We start from the raw sequence: 22,303 nt of genomic DNA on the forward strand, positions 1-22,303 counted from the left end.
CTGCTGCACAAATCACCAGTGGCTGCCCGGATGACGTCATGAGACTGCGTCCAGAAATCGAAGCAAAGAGAGGTCAAAGGAAACGGAAGCCGGGCGGTTATTAGTTACATGGCTATGTTCACTGCAGCTAATTGTACAAAAACCGTCGTTGCTTCTGATCAAAGTAGAGGACCAACGGATATCACCACCGTCTGTCATGTCGTACTGTAAGCAAGAGGGTAATAGTGCACCTTAGATTTTTCATTCATTTCGCTTGTCCAATGAATGTCATGGAAGGGGCTAGCATGGTAACGTTAGGGACCTAGTTAACTTGCGATGCAGGTTCCAGCTTGATTTGTGCAGTAATTTCATGTAGCTTAGTTCCAGTCAGTTATAGGGTTTGAAGAGGTCTATAAATGGGCATTCAAATTCTCAGGATTAATCTGATTTGTAAAGGAAGGCTATTCGTACGAGACGAACACATTAACTTCCACGCTAGCCAGAACTTCAGGCAGAGCTGTCAAAGCGCTTACCAGAAGATACCGTTACGCTTGTTTACACTAAGGTCAAAACGCGAGCATGGTTCCATTTAGTTCTGACTCGAAGTGGCATTCAGCCATTCGCTTTGCCCACGACTACTCTGTGTGTGAACTACATCCACGACGCTGTGTTTAAAACGTTATAAACGTCAATCATGGCTTGCAACATGGCTTTCGAAACGTATGGCCCTTTACCTTTCTTCAGCAAGAACCAATCCTTCCAATAAAAGATACACTTACATGCTGACCACACTGTTCGCGTTGCGGGAGCAAAATAAATGTACACGTACATGGTATTCAATCATTGCACCCACACTGCTCACGATATTCTGCGTAGCATTTATATAATTTAGTTCTATTTGTGATGTGCTGAAAGTCCCGCCTCCCATCTCATTGATTTTTAGGAGCATATCCCCACGTGGGTGGTAGTGTTAATGCACCTTACAGTTGGTTGCCGACCACCTGATAAAGTCAGAAGAAGCCTGAAGGAGGAGAGATTACTTGAAACAAACTTTTACCTGTGGATTAATTGTCGGAGTAAAGGACACTTAATATCCCAGGACAAATTAGTTGCAACAGCAAGCAAGCTAGCTAAATTGACATAAATGTTCAATGCTTTTTGACCTGTCCCAAAAATTAATATAGTTTTCAGAGTTCGTTTTGATATTTCAACTTGCGTGTCCTGATTGCATCTGGTATGTGTGGACAAAATCAACATGCATTTGAAGGTCTGGTCAGCATGTTAAGGTGTGTTCACACTGCACCTTAGGCTAGGGCTAAGAGCGATTTTAGCCTGGGGCTAAGTTTCACACTTGCACATTCTAAAGTGGGCTAGGACCAACCTTAGCCCAGGACAAGCTGGCCCTGCTCCGGAGCACTTTTGGGGTTTTTCCAGTGTGAATCAGCTACTAGAATGTCCAATCAATAAAGCTGCACTGTTATTTTGACAAGTCAATTCATACTATTTAATCCTATTTGAGGACAAAAACCAAATCCATGCAAAAACATTGATTGCTATGCCTAACAAACATGGTTATTATGGCTGGCTGGCTAATGTCTTCTCACTTATCAAACTAAAGCTACAAACACTACAAATGGAACGGCAGCAAACACTTAATTCGTCTCTTTTCATAGATTTTCCATTTACTTTTAAATGGATATATCCATGATAATAATATTGTTGAATGATTCCTACTAGATCTGAAAAGTTGATGCCTCGTTCATGCACACCATTCTCTGTACAGGGGTGAGAAAGAATTTCAAAAATGAAACATTGTTTGAGGTCAGACAGGCATATGGCGAAGTTTATACAAACTGTTGGAAATCAAATGCTAGACTAGACGCAAGATGAAAATAATGTGTTAATAAATGCCGTATTGCTTATAACATTGGTCACATGTTTGTCCGTTAGCCCTGGGCTGTGGAATACCAGTGTGATTCCTTAGCCCAGGGCTAAAGCTTAGCCTAGGGTTAACAAATGCTTGTGTGAACACAGGCTAGGCTAGACTGGCTATGATAGCCCGGGGCTAAGAACAATGCAGTGTGAAAAGGCCTTTTATAGCAGTTTTGCACATATCCATACTGCTATGGGTACCTTACACTTACAGACAGATGTGCAGAGCATGCTAGATAGTTAAACTTACCTCAATGCAGGGATGGGATATGCCACTGTACTCCAATTTGTACCTTTATCCAAATCCACACTGCTCCGTCAAGAAGATTGAAATACTGCTAGTTTTTTTCTGAAAACTGCCCTTTTCATTCTCATGCTCGCTAGCTGTAGCCACCACAGCCATTTTGGAATGGCTTTGTCAGCCAATCAGCTCCTTTGTTGTTTAACGCATCATGCCATTCCATAATGGCAGCTGTAGCTACTGCTAGCTAGCATGAGGATGAAAAGGGTTTTCAGAGAAAATAGCACTATTTAAATCTTCTCGATGGAGCTGTGTGGATGAAGGTAAAATTTGAATACAGTGGCATATCCCATCCCTACATCCGACCCACGTCTCGCGCCGGCTCTACGGTGTCCGAATGTAACCATTATTTGCTTTCCGACCTCAGTGCAGCTCAGTGTAAACAAGTAGGGTCGGTATCTTCTGGCAATCGAAGCGCATGTCATGTCAGGTGACAGTTCAGTTGTTTTTATATCTGGACCCTGCTGGTTAAACATAGTTAGTGGGCATTGATTCAGCATTATGTTTACAGAACTCTGGTGAAAAACAGCTGTTGTCGAATTGTAAACTTAGCAGCTATTATGGCCAACATATTAATAGCCAACCACTTGCCTTGATCCAATAGATAAATGCATTTGTGTGTTTATTGGGTCAGTCAGACCATATTAACCATGAATTTGTATAATTGGTCTCGCACTTTGCTTTAATAAAACCAGCCTGGAGACAGGGAAGGGGAAGTGCAATTAGCATGTCATGGTCATAGCAGGGTGCCCATTGTTTCCTTAGAGATCGCATCTTTTCATGCCATCGTCTCACCTGTGTTTTCGCCTTGCCAGGTAAAGATCGCATCATCTTCGTTACCAAGGAAGACCATGAAGCACCTAGCAACGCTGAGCTCATTGCAGATGACCCCAATGACCCCTACGAAGACCAGGGTAAGTGGGCTGTGAATTCATGTCAGGGATGTAGAAGGATTATGAAACACTCAACAGTAGTGTAGTCACTACAAAGATACCAAAGAGGTGAATTCTGAATTTACAACCATGTCAATTAAGTGCATTCGGAAAGTATTTAGACCCCTTGACTTTTTCCACATTTTGTTATGTTACAGCCTTAATCTAAAATGGATTCAATAAATAAAAATACTCATGAACAGAAATAAGGTATTTCTGTTCTTTATTTTTAATACATTGACAAAAATGTTTAAAAAACAACAGTTTTCACTTTGTCATTATGGGGTATTGTGTGTAGATTACTGAGGATATTTTTTTTGTTCATCCACTTTAGAATAAGGCTGTAACATAACAAAATGTGGAAAAAGTCAAGGGCTCTGAATACTTTCCGAAGGCACTATATATATGTGTGTGAGTGTGTGTGTGTATAGAGAGAGATATTACAAATTTAAAACAGAAATACCTTATTTACATAAGTATTCAGACCCTGAAATTGAGCTCAGGGGTATCCTGTTTCCATTGATCATCCTTGAGATGTTTCTACAACTTGATTGGAGTCCACCTGTGGTAAATTCAGTTGATTGCACATGATTTGGAAAGGCACACACCTGTTGTGTCTATATAAGGTCCCACAGTTGACAGTGCATGTCAGAGCTAAAGCCAAGCCATGAGGTCGAAGCAATTGTCTGTAGAGTTCCGAGACAGGATTGTATCTAGGCACAGATCTGGGGAAGGGTACCAAAAAATGTCTACAACGTTGAAGGTCCCCAAGAACACACTGGCCTCCGTCATTCTTAAATGGTGATGTTTAGAACCACCTAGACTCTTCCTAGAGCTGGCTGCCTGGCCAAACTGAGCAATCGGGGGAGAAGGGCCTTGGTCAGGGAGGTGACCAAGAACCCGATGGTCACTCTGACAGAGCTCCAGAGTTTGACTGTGGAGATGGGAGTACCTTCCAGAAGGACAACCATCTCTGCATCACTCCACCAATCAGGCCTTTATGGTAGAGTGGCCAGACTCTCAGACCATGAGAAAGAAGATTCTCTGGTCTGATGGAACCAAGATTGAACTCTTTGGCCTGAATGCGTCTGGAGGAAACCAGGCACCGCTCATCAGCTGGCCAAAACCATCCCTAAAATGAAGCATGGTGGTATTTTATTAGGATCCCCATTAGCTGTTGCAAAAGCAGTAGCTACTCTTCCTGGGGTCCACACAAAACATAAAACATAATACTGTCAGGGGTGCGTAACTGGTGGCAGGGAAGTCAAACGCAGGAGAGCAGAACTTGGTAAATAGCAGGAGCCGTTTAATGTACATAACTACCGGCATACAAAAATAACAAAACACATGGGCACAAAACCCGTATCGCACCAGTCACATAAAGCACACATACTTACAATAAACAATTCCCGACAAGGACATGGGGGAAACAGAGGGAAAATATACAACATGTAATTAGGAAATTGAAACCAGGTGAGTTGAAAACAAGACAAAACAAATGGAACATAAAAAAATGGATCGGTGATGGCTAGAAGGCCGGTGAGGTCGTCCGCCGAACACCCCCCGAAGGAGAGGAAATGACTTCGGGAGAAGTCGTGACAAATACAGAATGGCATAATACAGAACATCATTCGACAACAGCAGCTCAAGGACAGAACTACATACATTTTTAAAAAGGCACACGTAGCCTACATATCAATGCAGACACAAACTATCTAGGTCAAATAGGGGAGAGGTGTTATTGTGGCAGCATAATGCTGAGGGGATGTTTTTCAGAGGCAGGGACTGGGAGTCTCAGGATTGAGAGAAAGATGAATGGAGCAAAGTACATAGAGATCCTTGATGAAAACCTGCTCCAAAGCACTCAAGACCTCAGACTGGGGCGAAGGTTCACATTCCAACAGGACAACAACCCTAAGCATACAGCCAAGACAACACAGAAGTATCTTTGGGACAAGTCTCTGAATTGTATTTTTTTATTTAACCTTTATTTAACCAGGTAAGCTAGTTGATAACAAGTTCTCATTTACAACTGCGACCTGGCCAAGATAAAGCAAAACAGTGTGAGAAACAACAACAACACAGAGTTACACATGGAATAAACAAGCGTACAGTCAATAACACAATATAAAAAAAGAAAGTCTATATACAGTGTGTGCAAATGGCGTGAGGAGGTAAGGCAATAAATAGGCCATAGTAGCAAGTAATTACAATTTAGCAAATGAATACTGGAGTGATAGATGTGCAAATGTGCAAGTATAAATACTGGTGTGCAAAAGAGTAGAAAATAAATAAAATCAATATGGGGATGAGGTAGGTAGATTGGATGGGCTATATACAGATGGGCTATGTACAGCTTCAGCGATCGGTTAGCTGCTCGGATATCTGATGTTTAAAGTTAGTGAGGGAAATATAAGTCTCCAGCCTCAGCGATTTTTGCAATTCGTTCCAGTCATTGGCAGCAGAGAACTGGAAGGAAAGGCGGCCAAAGGAGCTGTTGGCTTTGGGGATGACCAGTGAGATATATCGGCTGGAGCTATCGTGACCAGTGAGCTGAGATAAGGCGGAGCTTTACCTATCAAAGACTTATAGATGACCTGGAGCCAGTGGATTTGGCGACGAATATGAAGCGAGGGCCAGCCGATTAGAGCATACAGGTCGCAGTGGTGGGTGGTACAGTGGGGCAAAAAAGTATTTAGTCAGCCACCAATTGTGCAAGTTCTCCCACATAAAAAGATGAGGCCTGTGATTTTCATCATAGGTACACTTCAACTATGACAGACAAAATGGAGAAAAAAAATCCAGAAAATCACATTGTAGGATTTTTAATGAATTATTTGCAATTGCTTCCAAAAGGTGCTTCAACAAAGTACTGAGTAAAGGGTCTGAATGCTTATGTAAATGTGATATTTATTTATTTAAAATTGTATAAGTTTGCAAAAATGTCTAAAGACCTGTTTTTTTTCATCATCATGGGGTATTGTGTGTAGATTGATGAGGGGGAAATGTCTATTTAATCAATTTTAGAATAAAACTGTAACGTAGCAAAATGTGGAAAAGGTCAAGGGGTCTGAATACTTTCCAAATGCACTGTACATGCCAGCAAGGTGGAAAAACGTGCCGTTCTGCCCTTGAGTAAGGCAGTTAACCCTCAACAGCAATTGCTTTCTGGGCGCCGATGACGTTGATTAAGGCAGCCCCCTGCACCTCTCTGATTCAGAGGGGTTGGGTTAAATGTGGACGACACATTTTGGTTGAATGCATTCAGTTGTGCAACTGACTAGGTATCCCCCTGCCCTTTCCTCTTATATCCTAGGCCTGATTCTGCCTAGTGGGGAGATCAACTGGAACTGTCCATGCCTGGGAGGGATGGCTAGCGGGCCCTGTGGCACACAGTTCAAGGAGGCCTTCTCCTGCTTCCACTACAGCAATGAGGAGGTGAAGGGTTCAGAGTGTATCGACAACTTCCGCGCTATGCAGGAGTGTATGCAGAAGTACCCCGAGCTCTACCCACAGGAGGACGAGAACGAGGGAGTCGCCGCGGGAGGGGAAGATGCTACTGCCGTGGGAGGGGCAGATGCCCCTGCGCCTGCTGAGGGCTCTGCCCCCGTTGATTCTACTTCACCTGAGCTGGCAGAGGACTCGTCCTCAGCACCAGTGGCGTCTAGTGACTCTACCCTGTCCTCCCCAACACCTGAGTCTGCCCCGTCATCCGACAATACCCCTCCCACAGACAGCCAGGCTGCCAGCTAAAATCACCCACTCTCCACCATCCCCCGGTCTCTCCCTGAAACCACTGCCGTGCACAGACCACTCTCTGGGGAGATCAGCTTTGTCAACTGATGCCTCAGACCTGTTCTCTTGGTTCAACATTCATCACGAGGGAGAATTACTTTTAAAGGGGGCCTAGAACTGCAGAGGAGTTAAGTCTCCTACAGGGAATATGCTGTGAGAAGAGGAGGACAATACAAAAGAAATACACATCTTTTTTCTTATGCTTTTTTATCCAGTGGTTGTTGAGCTACTGATGTTCCTACAGTGGGGAGTTTGTAGAGGAGGACTTGTTCGCTGAAGGGGACTTTAGTTAAAGGTTTCTCATCCAAAACAATTTAGCTGCTTATTATCAAGCTTCAAATCAGATCATTTGTGCCATTCTATGTTAATTCTACACTGGAGGTGTGTAACCTACTATCAATGTTACTGGTCAGACTAGTTTGTGATCACTTGACTTAATGTTAGGCTTGGGCGGTATACCTCATACCAGGGTATTTGGAAATAGTCGGGATGTTTTTTTCAATACTGTTAATAGCATTGAACATTTCAACTATTTATTTGATGTTTTTCAATACATTTTAATATTTGTTGCTAATTTTTAAGTAAATACCCACACAGTCAACTGAAGAAAGCAGGTTGCGTTCTTCATTTCACCGGTAGTTCTTCATTTCACATAGGTCCCCAGAACAGTTGAGCCAATCACGTGGTTGTTTGTTTGTAAATAGCACAACTGGAGAAAGCGGGAGGAGGTGAGAACAGCTGTGTATTGACGGGTCGCGTTGTATATTGAAAGTCGTGTTTTTTTTCTTCAATAAAGTGATCAGGGAAGTGCAACTATAGTTTTCCTTCAGAAAAAATACGTTAGTGCAACACATTAGGCAGAAAAAGCTTCATTGTAATCAGATGACAAAAGTAGTGCAACGCTATTTGTCTGGCAGTCACACAAGTAAATGAGCTTGTAATGAAAAAGCAAGGTATTTTTAGCAAAAATAATGCATGGCCATCGTGTGCCTGTTTATCATAGAAAGAATGTAGCCAGCTACATTTCCTAATGTTTTGCTTAACGTTAATATTGGAGTTAATCTTTTACCGAAGAAAAGTAGGCTGGCTACACCGATAAAAGTAGCTTCACATCAGTCAGAGCACTGTCTGCTGATATAATGCCCATTTGTGAATTCTCATCCGAGTGGAGAAGTGCAATTGAAGCACAAATTGAGTCTGATGCAGAGCAGAAATTACATTAAGTAGCATTTTACGTCAGCGTTTACAAAACGCTGCAAGATATTTATTTAAAAAAATTAAATGATGCATTAAATTGGCTCCCGAGTGGTGCAGCGGTCTAAGGCACTGCATCTCAGTGCAAGCGGCGTCACTGCAGTCCCTGGTTCGAGTCCAGGCTGCATCACATCCAGCCGTGATTGGGAGTCCCATAGGGTGGCGCACAATTGGGCCAGCGTTGGCCGGGGTAGGCCGTCATTGTAAATAAACATTTGTTCTTAACTGACGTGCCTAGTTAAATAAAGGTAACATTTTTCAAATTTAAATTAAAGTGACCCCAAATTTAACTTGCTAGTTAATCTAAGTAAATTGCTGAATTAATAAAGTGGAGGCATCATATCGTGTTAGCTTTCTGCCTGCCATCTTCTCAGAGCAGGCAGGCCAGTTGCCCTAGCGACTCCAGACTCCACACGGGCACAATGTGTAGTCTACACATGCTGCTTCAGAGCCAGTAGTGTTCTTCCTTCAGACAAGCATGCATCAGAACTTTGTTAATTTGCACAGTGTCTCACGTTCACATTCACTTGTAAATGTCCAAACTCACCAAAAATAACATTTGGTAGCTCCTAACTATATATGTATAACTTTATGAGCTGGATTGCCTGTTTTTGCAATTCCTTTATTTTCGTTGGCGCCCGTTAGCATATTTAGTCAGCCCCCATTGAAATTCGCTATTACCTGTGCTAATTTTGTTAACATTCTGTTAGACGCCCAATGTTTGTTTGTTTTTGCTGTGTTTTTGCGCCGCCTTGTGTACGAAGCCTGTAATACCGTAATATCCCGGTATGAGAAAAGGATGTTATGATCTGAAAATCTGGATACTGCCCAACCCTACTGCATGTTTGTGTTTCACAGATTATGGTAAGAGATAGGATTAAAGCTTGATTACTCTTGTGTACTAAATTGCTGCTCAAAGATCATGTGACATTTTAAGTTTTGTCAAAAGTCCTGAATGTTGCTGTTGGCATGATGTTTTTCCACCAATCTGTTCTTTGATTTTTACCTCACTATTACTTAATAGATTTTTCCATCCAATGACCACTCTTCATAACCCATATACCTGAATAAAGTGGAAGTCCATTGTCTATGCAATCATTTCCTCAAAGGAGATAATTAAACACTGCGTGCCAACTGGGATTTGGTTATGGTTTGCATAATAGTCTCTTGAAAGAGGGAGCTGTTGGAAATGTATTGGTCATTGGCAATGACACTAATAATCAGAGGGAGGGCTTTGGAAGATTGGGGCTAAATCCTAACTTGAGATGTGTGCTTTAGGGCTGACCCCATTTAGTCAACTGTTCGATAGGCTGTTGGTCGAGCAGTCGCAAAAAATACATTTCTTTATGGCATTGTCGGAGTGGATACGTTATTTGCGACCGCACAACCTAAGCTACGCTTGTGAGGAACGTGTTTTTGGTTTATTTCATTCCATTTACGGAGTTATCAATGTTTGGATTGTCTTTTGTTTGTAGCGCTCCTGTCAATGTTCATTAATGATGCGCGCCAGATTATGCATAGAAGTAGGCCAAGGCTACCTGGTTTGCGCACAAATGTAGACCTATAAATGTGCCCATATGAGGAACTGATAGTATTTCTGATTGTCTTAAAAAACCTGTTCCCAACCCTCCTCCCCTTGCTGATGACCTTGAAGTTGCCGGTAATAGGCTACACCACAGGTCGGCAACCTTTTCAATTTGGAGTGTCAATTTATCTTACCATTTCTACCAATCTGCCTGCCAGTTATTATTTTCAAAAGTCTCATTGTCGTGTAAAAGTTTAGTTTCATTTATAATAAAGTCTTAGTATCTCAAAATCATTATATGGTTCATCAAAATTCTAAAAGTAACTTATATTGCCAATTAACTTATATTGCCATTGCCAACTATGTAGACTAAAAAATAGCATACATAAAGCCAACAAATAAAAACATTGCAGCCTGCAGGTAAAACATATTTTGATACAAATAAATATCCTATAAATCACATTGGCCACTTGTGGCCTGTCTGCAAGGAACTTGAAACATTGAAACAAGGTGTCAAAAAAAGACCTTTTAACACAGATTCTGTTTTAGTCAGACAGCCATAGCGTGTTTGTAATGCAATGACATCAATGCAGGATTCATGTGAAAATGTGAGATACAGTGTGTTTAAATCTCAGGATTTGAGCCTTTGAGATATGACTCTTCTGGTTAGGTGCCACAGGTCCTGGAAGGTCAAATATGTTTGGTGCTGGCCGCTATTATCAACAACTCATGTTCTTATGAAGAAAGACTGAGTACATAGAAGGTGCTTCCTTCACCTGCTTTTGAAACATGTCATTTCAAGCCTTTAATGCACTGGTACATTCTTTTACCTGTCCTGATTAAAGTTATCACTGAACAATGTCTTATTACCTCTTTCAAACATTTCTACCCATATGTTTAAATACTGTTCAAACACAAATGAAACTATGAAACATACGACTGGACCATGATGCTTTGAAAGTGATTCGTCCTCTGGGATCTTGTTCATTCTTCGGTGAAACTGCACCACATACATTGAACCTTGTATCTTTAAAGATTAAGATATTAACTGCATGTTCCTTACACTTACATTTCTCAGGTTGATCTTTTTATGTACTCTGTAGGCCCTATTTGTTGCAGAAAAGATGGCGGTGGCTGGGACGTGTGTAGACTGCCACCAGAACGCGAACCCTGCGATTGCACTACGCTGAAGAGAAAGACAGGACGCCCAAAAGAGACATGGAGAAGAACAATAGAAAATAAGATGGAGTGGCTTGACCTGGGGAGCCCTCATCAAGAAGGCTGCAGACTGGAAGCAGTGCACTCTCCTATGGATGCCTTTATGTGCCTCAAAATGTAAATAAGTGCGTGTGTGTTTGTTGAACTTTTCATTAGCACACTACACATGAAAAATAAATGATTGGAACTGGACACTGAAAAAAAATACAGTATACTAAAAGCAGTCAAAAGCAGCATTGTACTGTACTGAGAACCTGGTAGGCATAAAAAGGCATGGCTTTGGCTATACACAGTCTGAAAAGCTGGTATACTAGGGTTTGTTGTGTCTAGTAGATTCCAGGGGGGTGTTTGTCTGTCTGTCTATGTAGGACGAGCTCAAGTTAAATCATCTTCATAAGAAAGGCTCTAAAGATTCCAGTATCCAGTCCATCCTCTTTGCATCATATGGCAGGGTTGTAGTCTTATATGGGCACGATTTTCCATAGCAATTATTGGTCAAGACAACTTGGTCAAGCCTTATCCACTGAGTTTGTCCCTTTCCTGAATGATCTAGTGAACCAGTGATTTCCATTCAGGGTGCTCTGTTATGGGTTTGGAGAGGGTGTTCAGGGGCAGCCCTGCCTTAGGCCCTCTGATATGTGGGCCCCCAGTTGGGAGGTCCAGGGAACCACCACACTCTGCATGGTGACCAGCAGGCGTCCCGTCCCTGCCTCCTCTGGACCCGCCAGCATGTACTCCACCCCTGGAAGAAGAGGGAGAGGGTTCAGCCTCAATCCTGTTTATTAGAACTTATATCAGAGTGAACAGAGTTTCTCCCAACCTTGTGGAAAAATAAGGACAATATTTAGAACATATTGAATATAGTAGCACACTACTCTGTTCTGTTTGGTGATGTATATGTTGGGTTACCTGGATTAAGGATGGGGCAGGTGCACCCCCGGATAGTCCAGGATATGGGGTAGAGACTGTGTGTGCCATGGGAGAGGGGCACCTGTCCTGACCGCAGGACCTTGCGAACTTTGACCTGTACCTCTGCGTGGCTCCCCTTGTCATGAGCAGACAACACACTGGCTTTGATCACTGCCACAGACACACATGAAGACATTCATCAGTTACACCCAGCTAAATCAAAGGATTGTGGAATGTATGCCTAATGTAGCATAAATCCTCACCGGAATTTAACGCCATGTACTGTATGCACTACTTATATCACTTGACTAGACCAATGGTCAAGAGGCCATTACAGAGTGAGGGGAAAATTTAAATATTGTAAGATGTATAGTATGTGAGAGCCTTGGAAAATATTTTACCATAGGCATGTTTGGTCTTACAGAGATCCGAGACACTCCTCAACTTTCTCTCCTTACAGCTGCATTTCCCTGGAAGGAGCCATAGACAGACAGTGTCAGCAGTACATGAATATGTTTACTCAAACCAGTGATGGCAAGCTTTACGTAGTGAGGTGCATAACTCTAATGCTAGTGTGCATCATCATTCACCTGTGTAGTGCATGGCAGAGACTGCCAGTTCCTTTGACCACACTGCCTCACCCTCACTGGTCAAGGCATGGTCCATGTCAGGAATCTTGCCCCCCATAGGGACATTGAAAACCTGGTTATTTGCATAGCTGCTGAAATGACAAGGAGAATACAGAGGTCAGATGAAACTGGTAATAGGAAAGAAAGACACATTAGAAATGTTGGATTTAGTAGAGAAAAAAAATGTCTTTCCTGTCAAGGCAAAGCCCAGTGTCGGGGTCACAGTTTTGGGGACAAGCACAGGGTTTGCACCCCTCTTCCCCAAAGCCCCAGTACCCAGGGAGACAGTGGCTACAGCTTGTTCCCCCCACACCAGGTCTGCAGTGGCACTGTCCACTCCTGGGGTGGCACCATGGGCACTCCTCCCCAGAGCTGGCTGGTAATGAGCCCAGTGGGTCACACCAACAACCTGTGAAAGAGAGAAAAAGACTTACCACACACACACACATATTTCTCCCTCGTCTCTTCTCGCTCTACCCACACATACAACTGTGACAAATCCATACCATTAGAGACAGATGTTTTAATATACACCCATGCCTGCAATTTCAAGTACTGTTATACATGATGTATAACTGGAATTCACTGACATGTGGGACAACAATTAATGTACAACAGATGAAATGTAGCATTCACACGTTATTCTATATTACTTTCACTTGTCCATAGGTTGTCCCGACTTACGTGTGCAGATGTGGGAGGAGCCAAGGGGCATGGCTGGGTGGCGGTGGTAACCGTGGCGACAGCGCTGGCACCTGCGCCCTGCTGTGTTGTGTCGGCATTCGTCACAGACACCCCCACTGGTGGCCCCTGAGGACAGCCACGCCCTCTGGGAGAAGTGACAGCTTGTCGCGTGGCCGTAACACTCACACTCTGGAGCACAGGGAGACAACGAAGGACGGAGGGGTTAGTCAACTGGAAGGATAGATTATGAGATGACACCCAACGGTAGGTTTGCCAACACTCCCGGTTTGGCTTGGAGTCTTGACCTCCCTGCAAGCAAAACTTTTACAGGAGATTTTATTCATGTTTGAATGAAAAGTAATAACTGATATATGAACAGTGTTGAAGTATTTCTGTGATCTCTCAACATGAGCTTGATTTGAGTTGGCAACCCAGCACTGCCTGGCCATTGACCCATCTTAGTAGGGCACTCACTGTGACACGGGTGTGGCTCCCCACTGCTGCCGTTGGCTGCCCTCCAGGGACGGTCATTGTATAGAGGGGCACACCTCTCACAGTGTTCTCCTGCTGTGTGGTGAGTGCACACACACCTGCCAGGCACCTGCAATAAAACAGGGCTATTTAACACAAAGGACAAGCTTAGATAATGAAGCATTTTTCACACACACACACACACACTGAGCAGGCCACACTCACCATGTCCTTCAGTTTGTCCTGTCCTCCACTGTGTAAACAGTGTTCTGAATGGCCATGACAGAGACAGGTACCTCGAGCCAGGAAAGTGTAAATGGAAAAGGGAGCTGAGGCAGGGGGCTCTGAGCTGGGCTGGGGGGAAGGGAGGAGGGGGAGATTCAGGTCCGTAGGAGGGTAGGAGAGTCCAATGGAGGAAGAAGAGGTGGAAGGTGCGGCAGATAATGGGCAGGTCTGGGCCTTGAGAAGTCTGAGGCGGAGGTTGGTGAGGGTCAGCTGGGAAAGGCTCTCTGGACTGTAGGGGTCAACTAATCCACCAGGGCCCAGAATCCGGAATATTACCTTTTGAGAAAGATAAGGGTCTACTGTATACTGTTTGTCTACTGTGCTTCTAAAATGGTGTCTTACACCACAGAGTAAATGAGACATTCTGTCGCCTTACCTCTCCCCTGCTGCACGGCTTGGCACTGGAGTACCGGGACGTACAAAGCGAGCCAGGCTGACCGGTGTCATCAGGAAGACCAAACGCAAGACTGCAGTTCTGCGCAAACAGCTTGAGTGTCTCCCACGTCCGACCAAAGTCCTGCGAGCGCTCCATGGCCATGGCAGCGGGCCTGGGTGAGTGGAACAGCAGCACCACGTGGGTCAGACAGAAACGAGTCTCCAGGTCCAGACGGACCTCCTCCTCCTGGTCAGTGCCCATGCCCGAGGCCCACCAGGTGGCTGGGTGCTGGAAGGGATCATCCACCATGTGGGCAGGTGGGTGAGGGTCAACTGGACAGGGGTGGAGGAGAGTTGGGCATGGGGAGTGTTGGGACCCATTCCCACAGCAGCCTGAGATGGATGTGAGGGTCCTGCCACTGGCCAGGTTGCCCATGGGAGGACTGCAGGCATGGTCTACACACCTCGAGGCTGAATATGGGGTGGATGGAGAGAGTTAATGCAGAAGAAATTTAAAATAAGAGATCTGTGTCAATGCACTCAGTGGCCAGCAGGAAAGGAGGCTGCGTCATCCACGTTAACCCAATAATATCAGAGTAAATCAGGTGACAGCAGATTGATGAGTGCTGCATTTTCTGAACACAGAACACCTCACATAATTTTGCCCCAAAACAATGAAAACATCTCACCCAGTGGCATATAGGCTATTAATGTGAGCGCAGATGCCGCCCCATGATAATCAGCCCACTTTGCCAAACTCAGGTGCGCACAATATATAGCTTGTCTTTGCCCAGCGTGCCTCTCCATGGTGCTGTTGGAGACGCAGCACTGTGGCGCTCCACCAATGCTCTGTCAACGTCATCGAACATAAATCATGTAGCCTATACAATAGAAAGAGTATATAGTCTCTTTGGGCTTTTCTGTAGACTACAGGGCGACCAGATTTATGACAATGTCATGACACTTTTTACATAATCGTGTTTTCGATCAAATAGCATGAATGGCGCACTCTTAAATAAAAATGCGCTTCGATGTGAATATGAATTAACATGTTAACAAACACACCATATTCTAAAAACATGACAGGTCAAAGTAAAATGGACAAAAGCCAATTGAATGTAATTATGCTACTCAAGACTACTGTCAGAGAGTTTGCGCAGTGGGCTAAATTGTCATGAGAATGAGCAATTTCAAGTTTAGGCCTATTCATCATTTTCTGAGCTGTTGATTGCTAAGAAGAAAATATGAACTGCATTTTATAAGATAATGCCATGCCTGAAAACCTGGGTAGCTAACATACAGAGTTTCATGTTTGGGGAAGCTTACAATTGATCCTACCATTTCTACCGATGTGATCTGCGTGCCAGTTAGAATGCTCATATGCGCATTTCAATAACAAAGTTTCGTTTCTCTAAATCATTGTCACGTGGTTATTAATACAAATCTGAATTCAAATGATACATATATCAAGTTTAAATTAAACGAATGCAAGAGCACCAGCCTCGGACATATAGACGCATTGATACAGTGCTCTCTGCCATATGGACTGATAAACTGTGGGCCATTGGTGGCTAAAGATGAGCGCATGGAATGAGCGCATGGAACTCAGAGATAGCTTAGGCCAATTCAGTAAGCCTATAACTTCCATTGTCAACTAAGTAAAAATATATAAAGCCGACAAATAAAAACACAAAATATCCTGATGAAAATACAGGTTCTTGCAATCGCATTTATCCCTCTACTTCCCACCTGTGCCTTCCTTTCTATTTGTCTTGACTTTAACTATCTAGTGAATTGCAACATTGTACCAAATCAATCAACTGGGTCAAGCCGGAAGCTGTAGCTATAGCAAACTTGCAACATTGTAGCCTATTCCGGGGCCTCCGTTTCCAGTGCACGTGAGTTCTAGACAGACAGCTGTTTTTCTGCGTGAGGGAAAACTGCTCTGGTATTTTTGGGCGCTTCGCAAGGATCGGGCCTGGGTGATAGGCTTTCAGTTATCGATCAAATGTGCCATTCATAACTGTAAAGAGAACAAGCCAGATTACGGAACCTTCAACTGGTGGCACGGCACTGTGTACCCAATTCATCCCACAATGGAATGTATTATGATACAATCCTATCCACTGCGTCGCCACCATAATAGCGCCGAATACAGGCGTAGCCAACATAAGCATTAGGCCTATATTATGGGAAAAATCGAATCTAAAATGGGGAAATACCATAGGCCTATTAGGATATTATTCATAAGAGTTCAAATAGCCTATGTATGGTGATCTTGAATTCCAGAAATAGCCTATAATCTGGCTAGTTGGCTGATAGCCTATTGCTGCATCCCGTCATATCAAATGAATATCAAGATGATGGCCACTCACCTGTCCCGCTTTGCATGAGCGCTAAAATTAAAGTGCAGGTAATCGCCAGCATCTCAAATCGAAGACGAACTGTAAGTGGTTTCACAGGCTCAGAATCCCGCTGGATGAGTTATCACGAATCCAATGACAACAAAAGTGCACACAGTCAAATAGTCGAATTATTCTCGCCGGTAGTGCAGATGCGCTTCAGCATCACATGTTTTTGTTTATACCCAAAATGAGCGCATTCCAATGAGAACATCAAAATTGCGCATACCTGCCCAAATCCCTGTTATTTGAAATCCTATCGAGGCGCAGTTCGAGTCATCCAAATGTTTTGTTTGACATCTTGTCATTAATAATGATGGGGGAAATGATTGTATTCGCATTCAGAGAATTAACAATTAGCATTGATCAATGACGAAGTGTTCCGTGCGCGGTTGGTCCTTGTCGCACAGATCTCATCTAGGGACAAGTCAGGCATGCCCTCATGTCAACAACGATACCAGCTCGTGTTTCCTCGCACAATACATTGTCATGTTATTGCTACACCTCTACACTCTATGCAGGACCCTATGTGTGTAGCCTATGCCGAAGCCGCCTACGGTTAAGTGTTGTCTTGAGTGAGAGTTTAAATGGGCTCACACACGCCCTGAGATTGGTTGGCATTTACCCATGACCGTTCTCATAGCAGCCGGATATTATGCTGGCAGCACGATCGAGGATTTATTTGTATTTTTTCATAGTAAGAGTCCCCTGCAAAGACATGCATTTTTAGCACAGCATGCTAACAACTTTTTAAAATAAATGGATCATTTGACATTTTATTGTATTTTTCATACAATTTCTATTGAAAGTTTACACAAATACTGATATGTTGAAAGCTATTGTGTAGGTCAAATACAAATATATGTTATTGGAATTACTCAATAGAGTCTGCAAAACTTAAATTGGTCTCTTTTGCTGAGTAATGCTTTTAATACAAAGTGCTGGTGACCCCTTACTTCACACACTCCATTCACTGCAGTGCAATACACTGTACATGAGATACATATTGGCTTGCAGAGAGAATGTTTTTACCTGTCTCAGCTGAAGTGGGGTGGATCATACTCAGTAGGTTCTCTACTAACCAAATATGGTTCGTTTTTGAGTGAGACTGTGTAGTACACATCCAGCAGCACTTGTCAGATAGTAGTTTAACCGATAAGGAACATGCACACACTCAAATATTGTGAAGATGACTCCAAAACACAGATGTAGAACCACTGATAAGCAAGGAAACACTTGAGTCTAATGATTCTGAGGATGAAGTAGATAAACAGCCAATGATCCAAATAAGCAAGGACTCACTCCAGTGTGTTTTTGTCAGCTTAAGCAGCTATTGATGAATTTAGGTGAGAAACTCCAAGTCGGTGTTTACACTGACCCTTTATGAATGGGAAAAGGTCCATTCACAAAGAGGTGTCAGGAATCTTCAAGCATATAGCTGGAAGGGCTTATTTGCAGCAAAAGTAAAGGAATCAAATTCCTATTGTGCCATTCTTTCTAGGAATCATCACTTTTCCATATGTAAAGAAAGGCAGTGAAAACAGGACAGACTGCACAAACCATTGGTTCAAAACAGCAATATGTGTGAAATTATAGAATCTTTGTCAATGAAATGCTACCTGCACATTTTCTTTGCCAATGATCTCCTCCACATTCAATGTTTATACTCTCCAAATTGCAGTCAGTGCAGGGAAGCAATGTTTTACCAGGGGTACAAAAATGAATACTTGTACCAAGTCATATTTCAGACAGGTAGCAAAGTTCTCTCTACAAGATAATATGTATCCGATGTTCAGTCTATTACAGTGCATTGTATTGGGAGATATGGAAGAGGCAGAGTAAAAAGTAATCAGCAGGCCTTGCAACACAGTCCTCCTCCAAAACGAACCATATGTGGTTTGTAAAGACTCTAATGCATATTTTCCACCCCACTTTAATTGAGACAGAAAGGTTTTCTCTACAAGTCAATGAAGAACAAAGTGCTGCTGAATATGCACTACATAGTCCCCCTCCAAAACAAATTTTTTTGGGTTAGTATAGACCCTACTGAGTATTTCCCACCCCACCTTAGCTGAGACGGGTAGAAAAGTTTCTCTCTACAGCCCAATATTCTCGGCATACCAGTGTAAACATAGTATTCTATTATTGGTCTCAATTTATTTATTTTTTTAACCATGTTTTTAGTTTGTTTTCATTAAAAAACGTATTGCTTTTTATTGTTGGCATGATAAAAGTAGTCATTGGTTAAAATGATTTTGAATGAGTTGTCCAGATTGCAATGTTTTGAAATGCGGGCATTTATTTTGAAGGTTTCATTACCATACGAATGTGACATCAACATTTGTGCTGCTAGCAGAATAATCGTAATTTACCCAACCCCTTTTACAAACATGAAGTGACACTGTTCTCTTCATCCAACAGAACATGACAACCTGGATTCAGGGTTTGATGTAACACAATAAATGTAAATCTGTTTCCCTCCATTTATTATGCTATGTTACGTTTCATATTGTATTAATTTGTGGATGTCCATCATCCTTTCACATGATATGTTATGAATTGCAATTTGTACAATATGTTATGAATTTGCAAAGCTTATGATATGTTACGAATTCCCATTTGTTGTGGCTAATGTTAGCTAGGTGGCTAACATTATCTAGGTTAGGGTTAAGGTTAGGGTTTAGTTAGTGTTAAGATTAGGGTTAATTAGGGAAAGGTTAGCTAACATGCTAAGTCATTACAAAGTAGCTAAAAAGTTGTAAGTAGTTACAAAAATGCAAAAGTTGTCTGTGATGAGATTTGAACAAGCAACCTTTGGATTCTTAGACGTTTGTGTTATATGCCCACCCATCCACCTTGACCATCCACCCTACATTTGCTTTTGCCTTAAGTAACCTTCTGTCTCATGTAACTATACCAAACATACCATATAATACTAATTAGTGTCTCAAATGTATGTTTACAATGTTACATCTAGTCTGTGAGACCAGGCTGTGCAATAACAATTTAAAATCGACCAAAATTGCCCTGCATGGGATAGGCTTTTTTTTCGGTCTGGCGGCACACAGACTGAATTCCAGACTCATCCACAAGGATTCCGTAAATGAGCGTGAGTAGAGTGTGTGAGGTAGGCTTATTTGCAAGGGCTCATGAACATGGTTAATGTGAACCAGCCGCAGAGTGCATACCAGCTAGCAGCCTTACAGCACACAAACCAGGGCCTCCTTAATGGCAGGGAAGGAAATTAGTTTATCTACTTTTTCCTCCTGTTTTTTTTCAGCCACAGTAATTCCTTATTACAGTTCTCTTTGATGCCCAGTTTGAAGAAACCTGAACCGCTGGCGAAAATAACCCAATTCTTATGGCTTGATAGCTCATTGTCACACTATGATATGCTGCACCATTCCATGTGAGCAGAACAAACCCAGATTACTCAGTGGCATGCGACGCATACAAGGCAAGCAGGTACATATCCGCAAAACATTAGGGTTTGACAACTCAGACTTGCGACACATGTGGGAAGGACTTCAGAATATCACAGACAACAAAGGCACATCCAGCTCTGTGATGGCCACTGAAACCTCCCTCCCAGATGAGCTTAACGTATTCTATGCTTGCTTCGAGGCAGACAATACAGAGCCATCCCAGAAGTTTCTCGCTGCTCCGGACGACCAGGTGCTTTCGCTCTCCGAGGCTGACATGAGGAAAACCTTCAAAAGAGTGAATACTCACAAAGCCGCCATCCCAGATGGCATCCCTGTCCGTGTCCTTAGAGCATATGCTGACCAGCCAGTGGGTGTCTTCTCGGATATCTTCAGCCTGTCCCTGTCCAAGGGTGTTTGTCCCCACTTGCTTCAAGGAGACCACCATCGTCCCAGTGCCCAAGAAAAACCAGGTGACATGCCCAAATGACTATTTCCCTGTCGCACTCACCACAGACATCATGAAGTGCTTCGAGAGGCTGGTCATGGCACACATCAAGGCCAGTATGCCAGTCACACAGGACCTTCTCCAATTTTCCTACCGCTCCAACATATCCACGGAAGATACAATTTCCATCGCTATTCACATGGCCATAACACATCTGGACAAGAGGAACACCTATATGAGAATGCTGTTCATTGACTGAAGCTCAGCATTCACAGCAACTGGATCGATTTCCTGAGGGACAGACCACAGGCTGTGAGGATTGGCAACAACAACTCCTCCACACTGACACTTATCACAGGGGCCCTCCAGGGGTGTGTCCTCAGCCCTCTGCTGTACTCCCTGTTCACCCACGACTGTGGCTTTGCAAGACATCAACTCCATCATCAAGTTTGTTGACGACAACACAGTTGTAGGCCTGGTAACCAAGAACACTGAGTCAGCCTATAGGGAGGAGGTAAGTGAACTGGCATTGTGGTGCCTGGACAACAACCAGTCCTTCAACTTTGAAAAACAAAAGAGTTGATTGTTGACTTCAGGAAGCAGATGAGGGAACATGCCCCGATCCAAATCAAAGGAACTGCAGTAGAGAGTCAGCAGGTTTAAGTTCGTCAGAGTCCACATCACCGAGGACTTGACAGACCAACAATACTACCACTCTTGTCAAAAGAGCACAGCAACATTTCTACTTCCTACGGTGGCTGAAGAAATTCGACATGCCACTCCGGGTCCTCTCCAAATACTACCACTGCACCATCGAGAATGTCCTGACCAGATGAACACAGCCTGGTATGGGGATTGCTCCACCCTCCAGCCCAGTACATCACTGGGACAATGCTCCCACCGATCCAGGAAATCTACTCAAAACAGTGCCTGAGGAAGGCTTGCAGCATCAAGGACCCCACACACCCCAGCCATGAGCCGTTCACTCCCTTACCGTCGGGCAGACAGTATCGGAGCATGAGGTCTGATACCAACAGGCTCAGGGACAGTTTCTATGTACAAGCCATTAGACTGCTGCATACTTGAACTGGACTGACCACCTGCTCTGAGTCTCTTCTCCTAAGCACACATGCACTCACTCACTCACACACACACACACACACACACACACACACACACACACACACACACACACACACACACACACACACAGTATATACATTCATGCTACACACATCACAACTGCTGCTACCAGACTCTTATTATTATTGCTAAATACTGCACAATTTAAACACCTCTTCCCCAAAACTTGTGTAAATATTGGACTATAAGTTGTCCCTTTCTGTATTATACTTATGCTTAAATGTTTATTCTATTCCACTGAGCCATTAACTTTATGTTCGTATTCAATATTTAGTTATTTCTTAAGCATTTCATTTGACGGTGTGTACAGTATGTGTCCTGTACATATGGCTAATAAAACGTAAAACTATGAACCAGACAAGTTTGAGGGATGGGCTTGATAGCCTACCACAATAACTTATCTGGACTTTATGCATGGTTGAATATATCCAATATCCACTCTACCACATGCTTCTCTGACTTTGTATGAGCCTAATACCCTGACCTTACCGCTCGCATTGCAAAATAAATTTAGGAATATATGTTATTCAATTATTGCACCCACACTGCTCGCGCCGCCAACAAGTGTCTGTGTTGCCAAGGGCTAAAATAGAAGCATT

The 22,303-nt window shown here is 43.2% G+C and overlaps 2 protein-coding genes across 3 annotated transcripts; one reads left to right on the forward strand and one right to left on the reverse strand.

Annotated features, from left to right (window-relative positions):
- Positions 1-47: 47 nt before the first annotated feature.
- LOC109890984 (mitochondrial intermembrane space import and assembly protein 40-like) lies at positions 48-10,574 on the forward strand. Of its 2 annotated transcripts, none has more exons than XM_020483206.2 (3): positions 48-206; positions 3,028-3,126; positions 6,461-10,574. In XM_020483206.2, exons 1-3 carry the CDS (start codon positions 197-199, stop codon positions 6,895-6,897), a joined length of 546 nt encoding a protein of 181 aa, XP_020338795.1. In that variant the 5' UTR covers positions 48-196; the 3' UTR covers positions 6,898-10,574. The 2 variants fall into 2 exon arrangements, with proteins under 2 accessions (XP_020338795.1, XP_020338794.1); XM_020483205.2 differs by having other exon boundaries at positions 51-218.
- On the reverse strand, positions 8,518-17,273 carry LOC109891526 (netrin-4-like). The gene is made up of 10 exons (XM_031824988.1): positions 16,665-17,273; positions 14,291-14,760; positions 13,855-14,190; positions 13,633-13,759; positions 13,159-13,347; positions 12,670-12,883; positions 12,436-12,566; positions 12,247-12,315; positions 11,846-12,016; positions 8,518-11,678 (listed from the first exon to the last, which is right to left on the reverse strand). Exons 1-10 carry the CDS (start codon positions 16,714-16,716, stop codon positions 11,542-11,544), a joined length of 1,896 nt encoding a protein of 631 aa, XP_031680848.1. The 5' UTR covers positions 16,717-17,273; the 3' UTR covers positions 8,518-11,541.
- Between the last annotated feature and the right edge of the window lie 5,030 nt (positions 17,274-22,303).

This window comes from Oncorhynchus kisutch, linkage group LG5, assembly GCF_002021735.2.
Source record: "Oncorhynchus kisutch isolate 150728-3 linkage group LG5, Okis_V2, whole genome shotgun sequence".
NCBI classification, from domain to species: Eukaryota; Metazoa; Chordata; class Actinopteri; order Salmoniformes; family Salmonidae; genus Oncorhynchus; species Oncorhynchus kisutch.

Coding starts and splice junctions, on each gene's coding strand:
- LOC109890984 (XM_020483205.2), top strand. CDS start 197: ATGTCGTACTGTAAGCAAGAGG. Junction 219..3,027: donor GTCGTACTGTAAGCAAGAGG/GTAATAGTGCAC, acceptor TCGCCTTGCCAG/GTAAAGATCGCATCATCTTC. Junction 3,127..6,460: donor TGACCCCTACGAAGACCAGG/GTAAGTGGGCTG, acceptor CTTATATCCTAG/GCCTGATTCTGCCTAGTGGG.
- LOC109891526 (XM_031824988.1), bottom strand. CDS start 16,716: ATGCTGGCGATTACCTGCACTTTAATTTTAGCGCTCATGCAAAGCGGG. Junction 12,884..13,158: donor CTCCTCCCACATCTGCACAC/GTAAGTCGGGAC, acceptor TCTCTTTCACAG/GTTGTTGGTGTGACCCACTG. Junction 12,017..12,246: donor TAAGACCAAACATGCCTATG/GTAAAATATTTT, acceptor TGTCTGTGGCAG/TGATCAAAGCCAGTGTGTTG.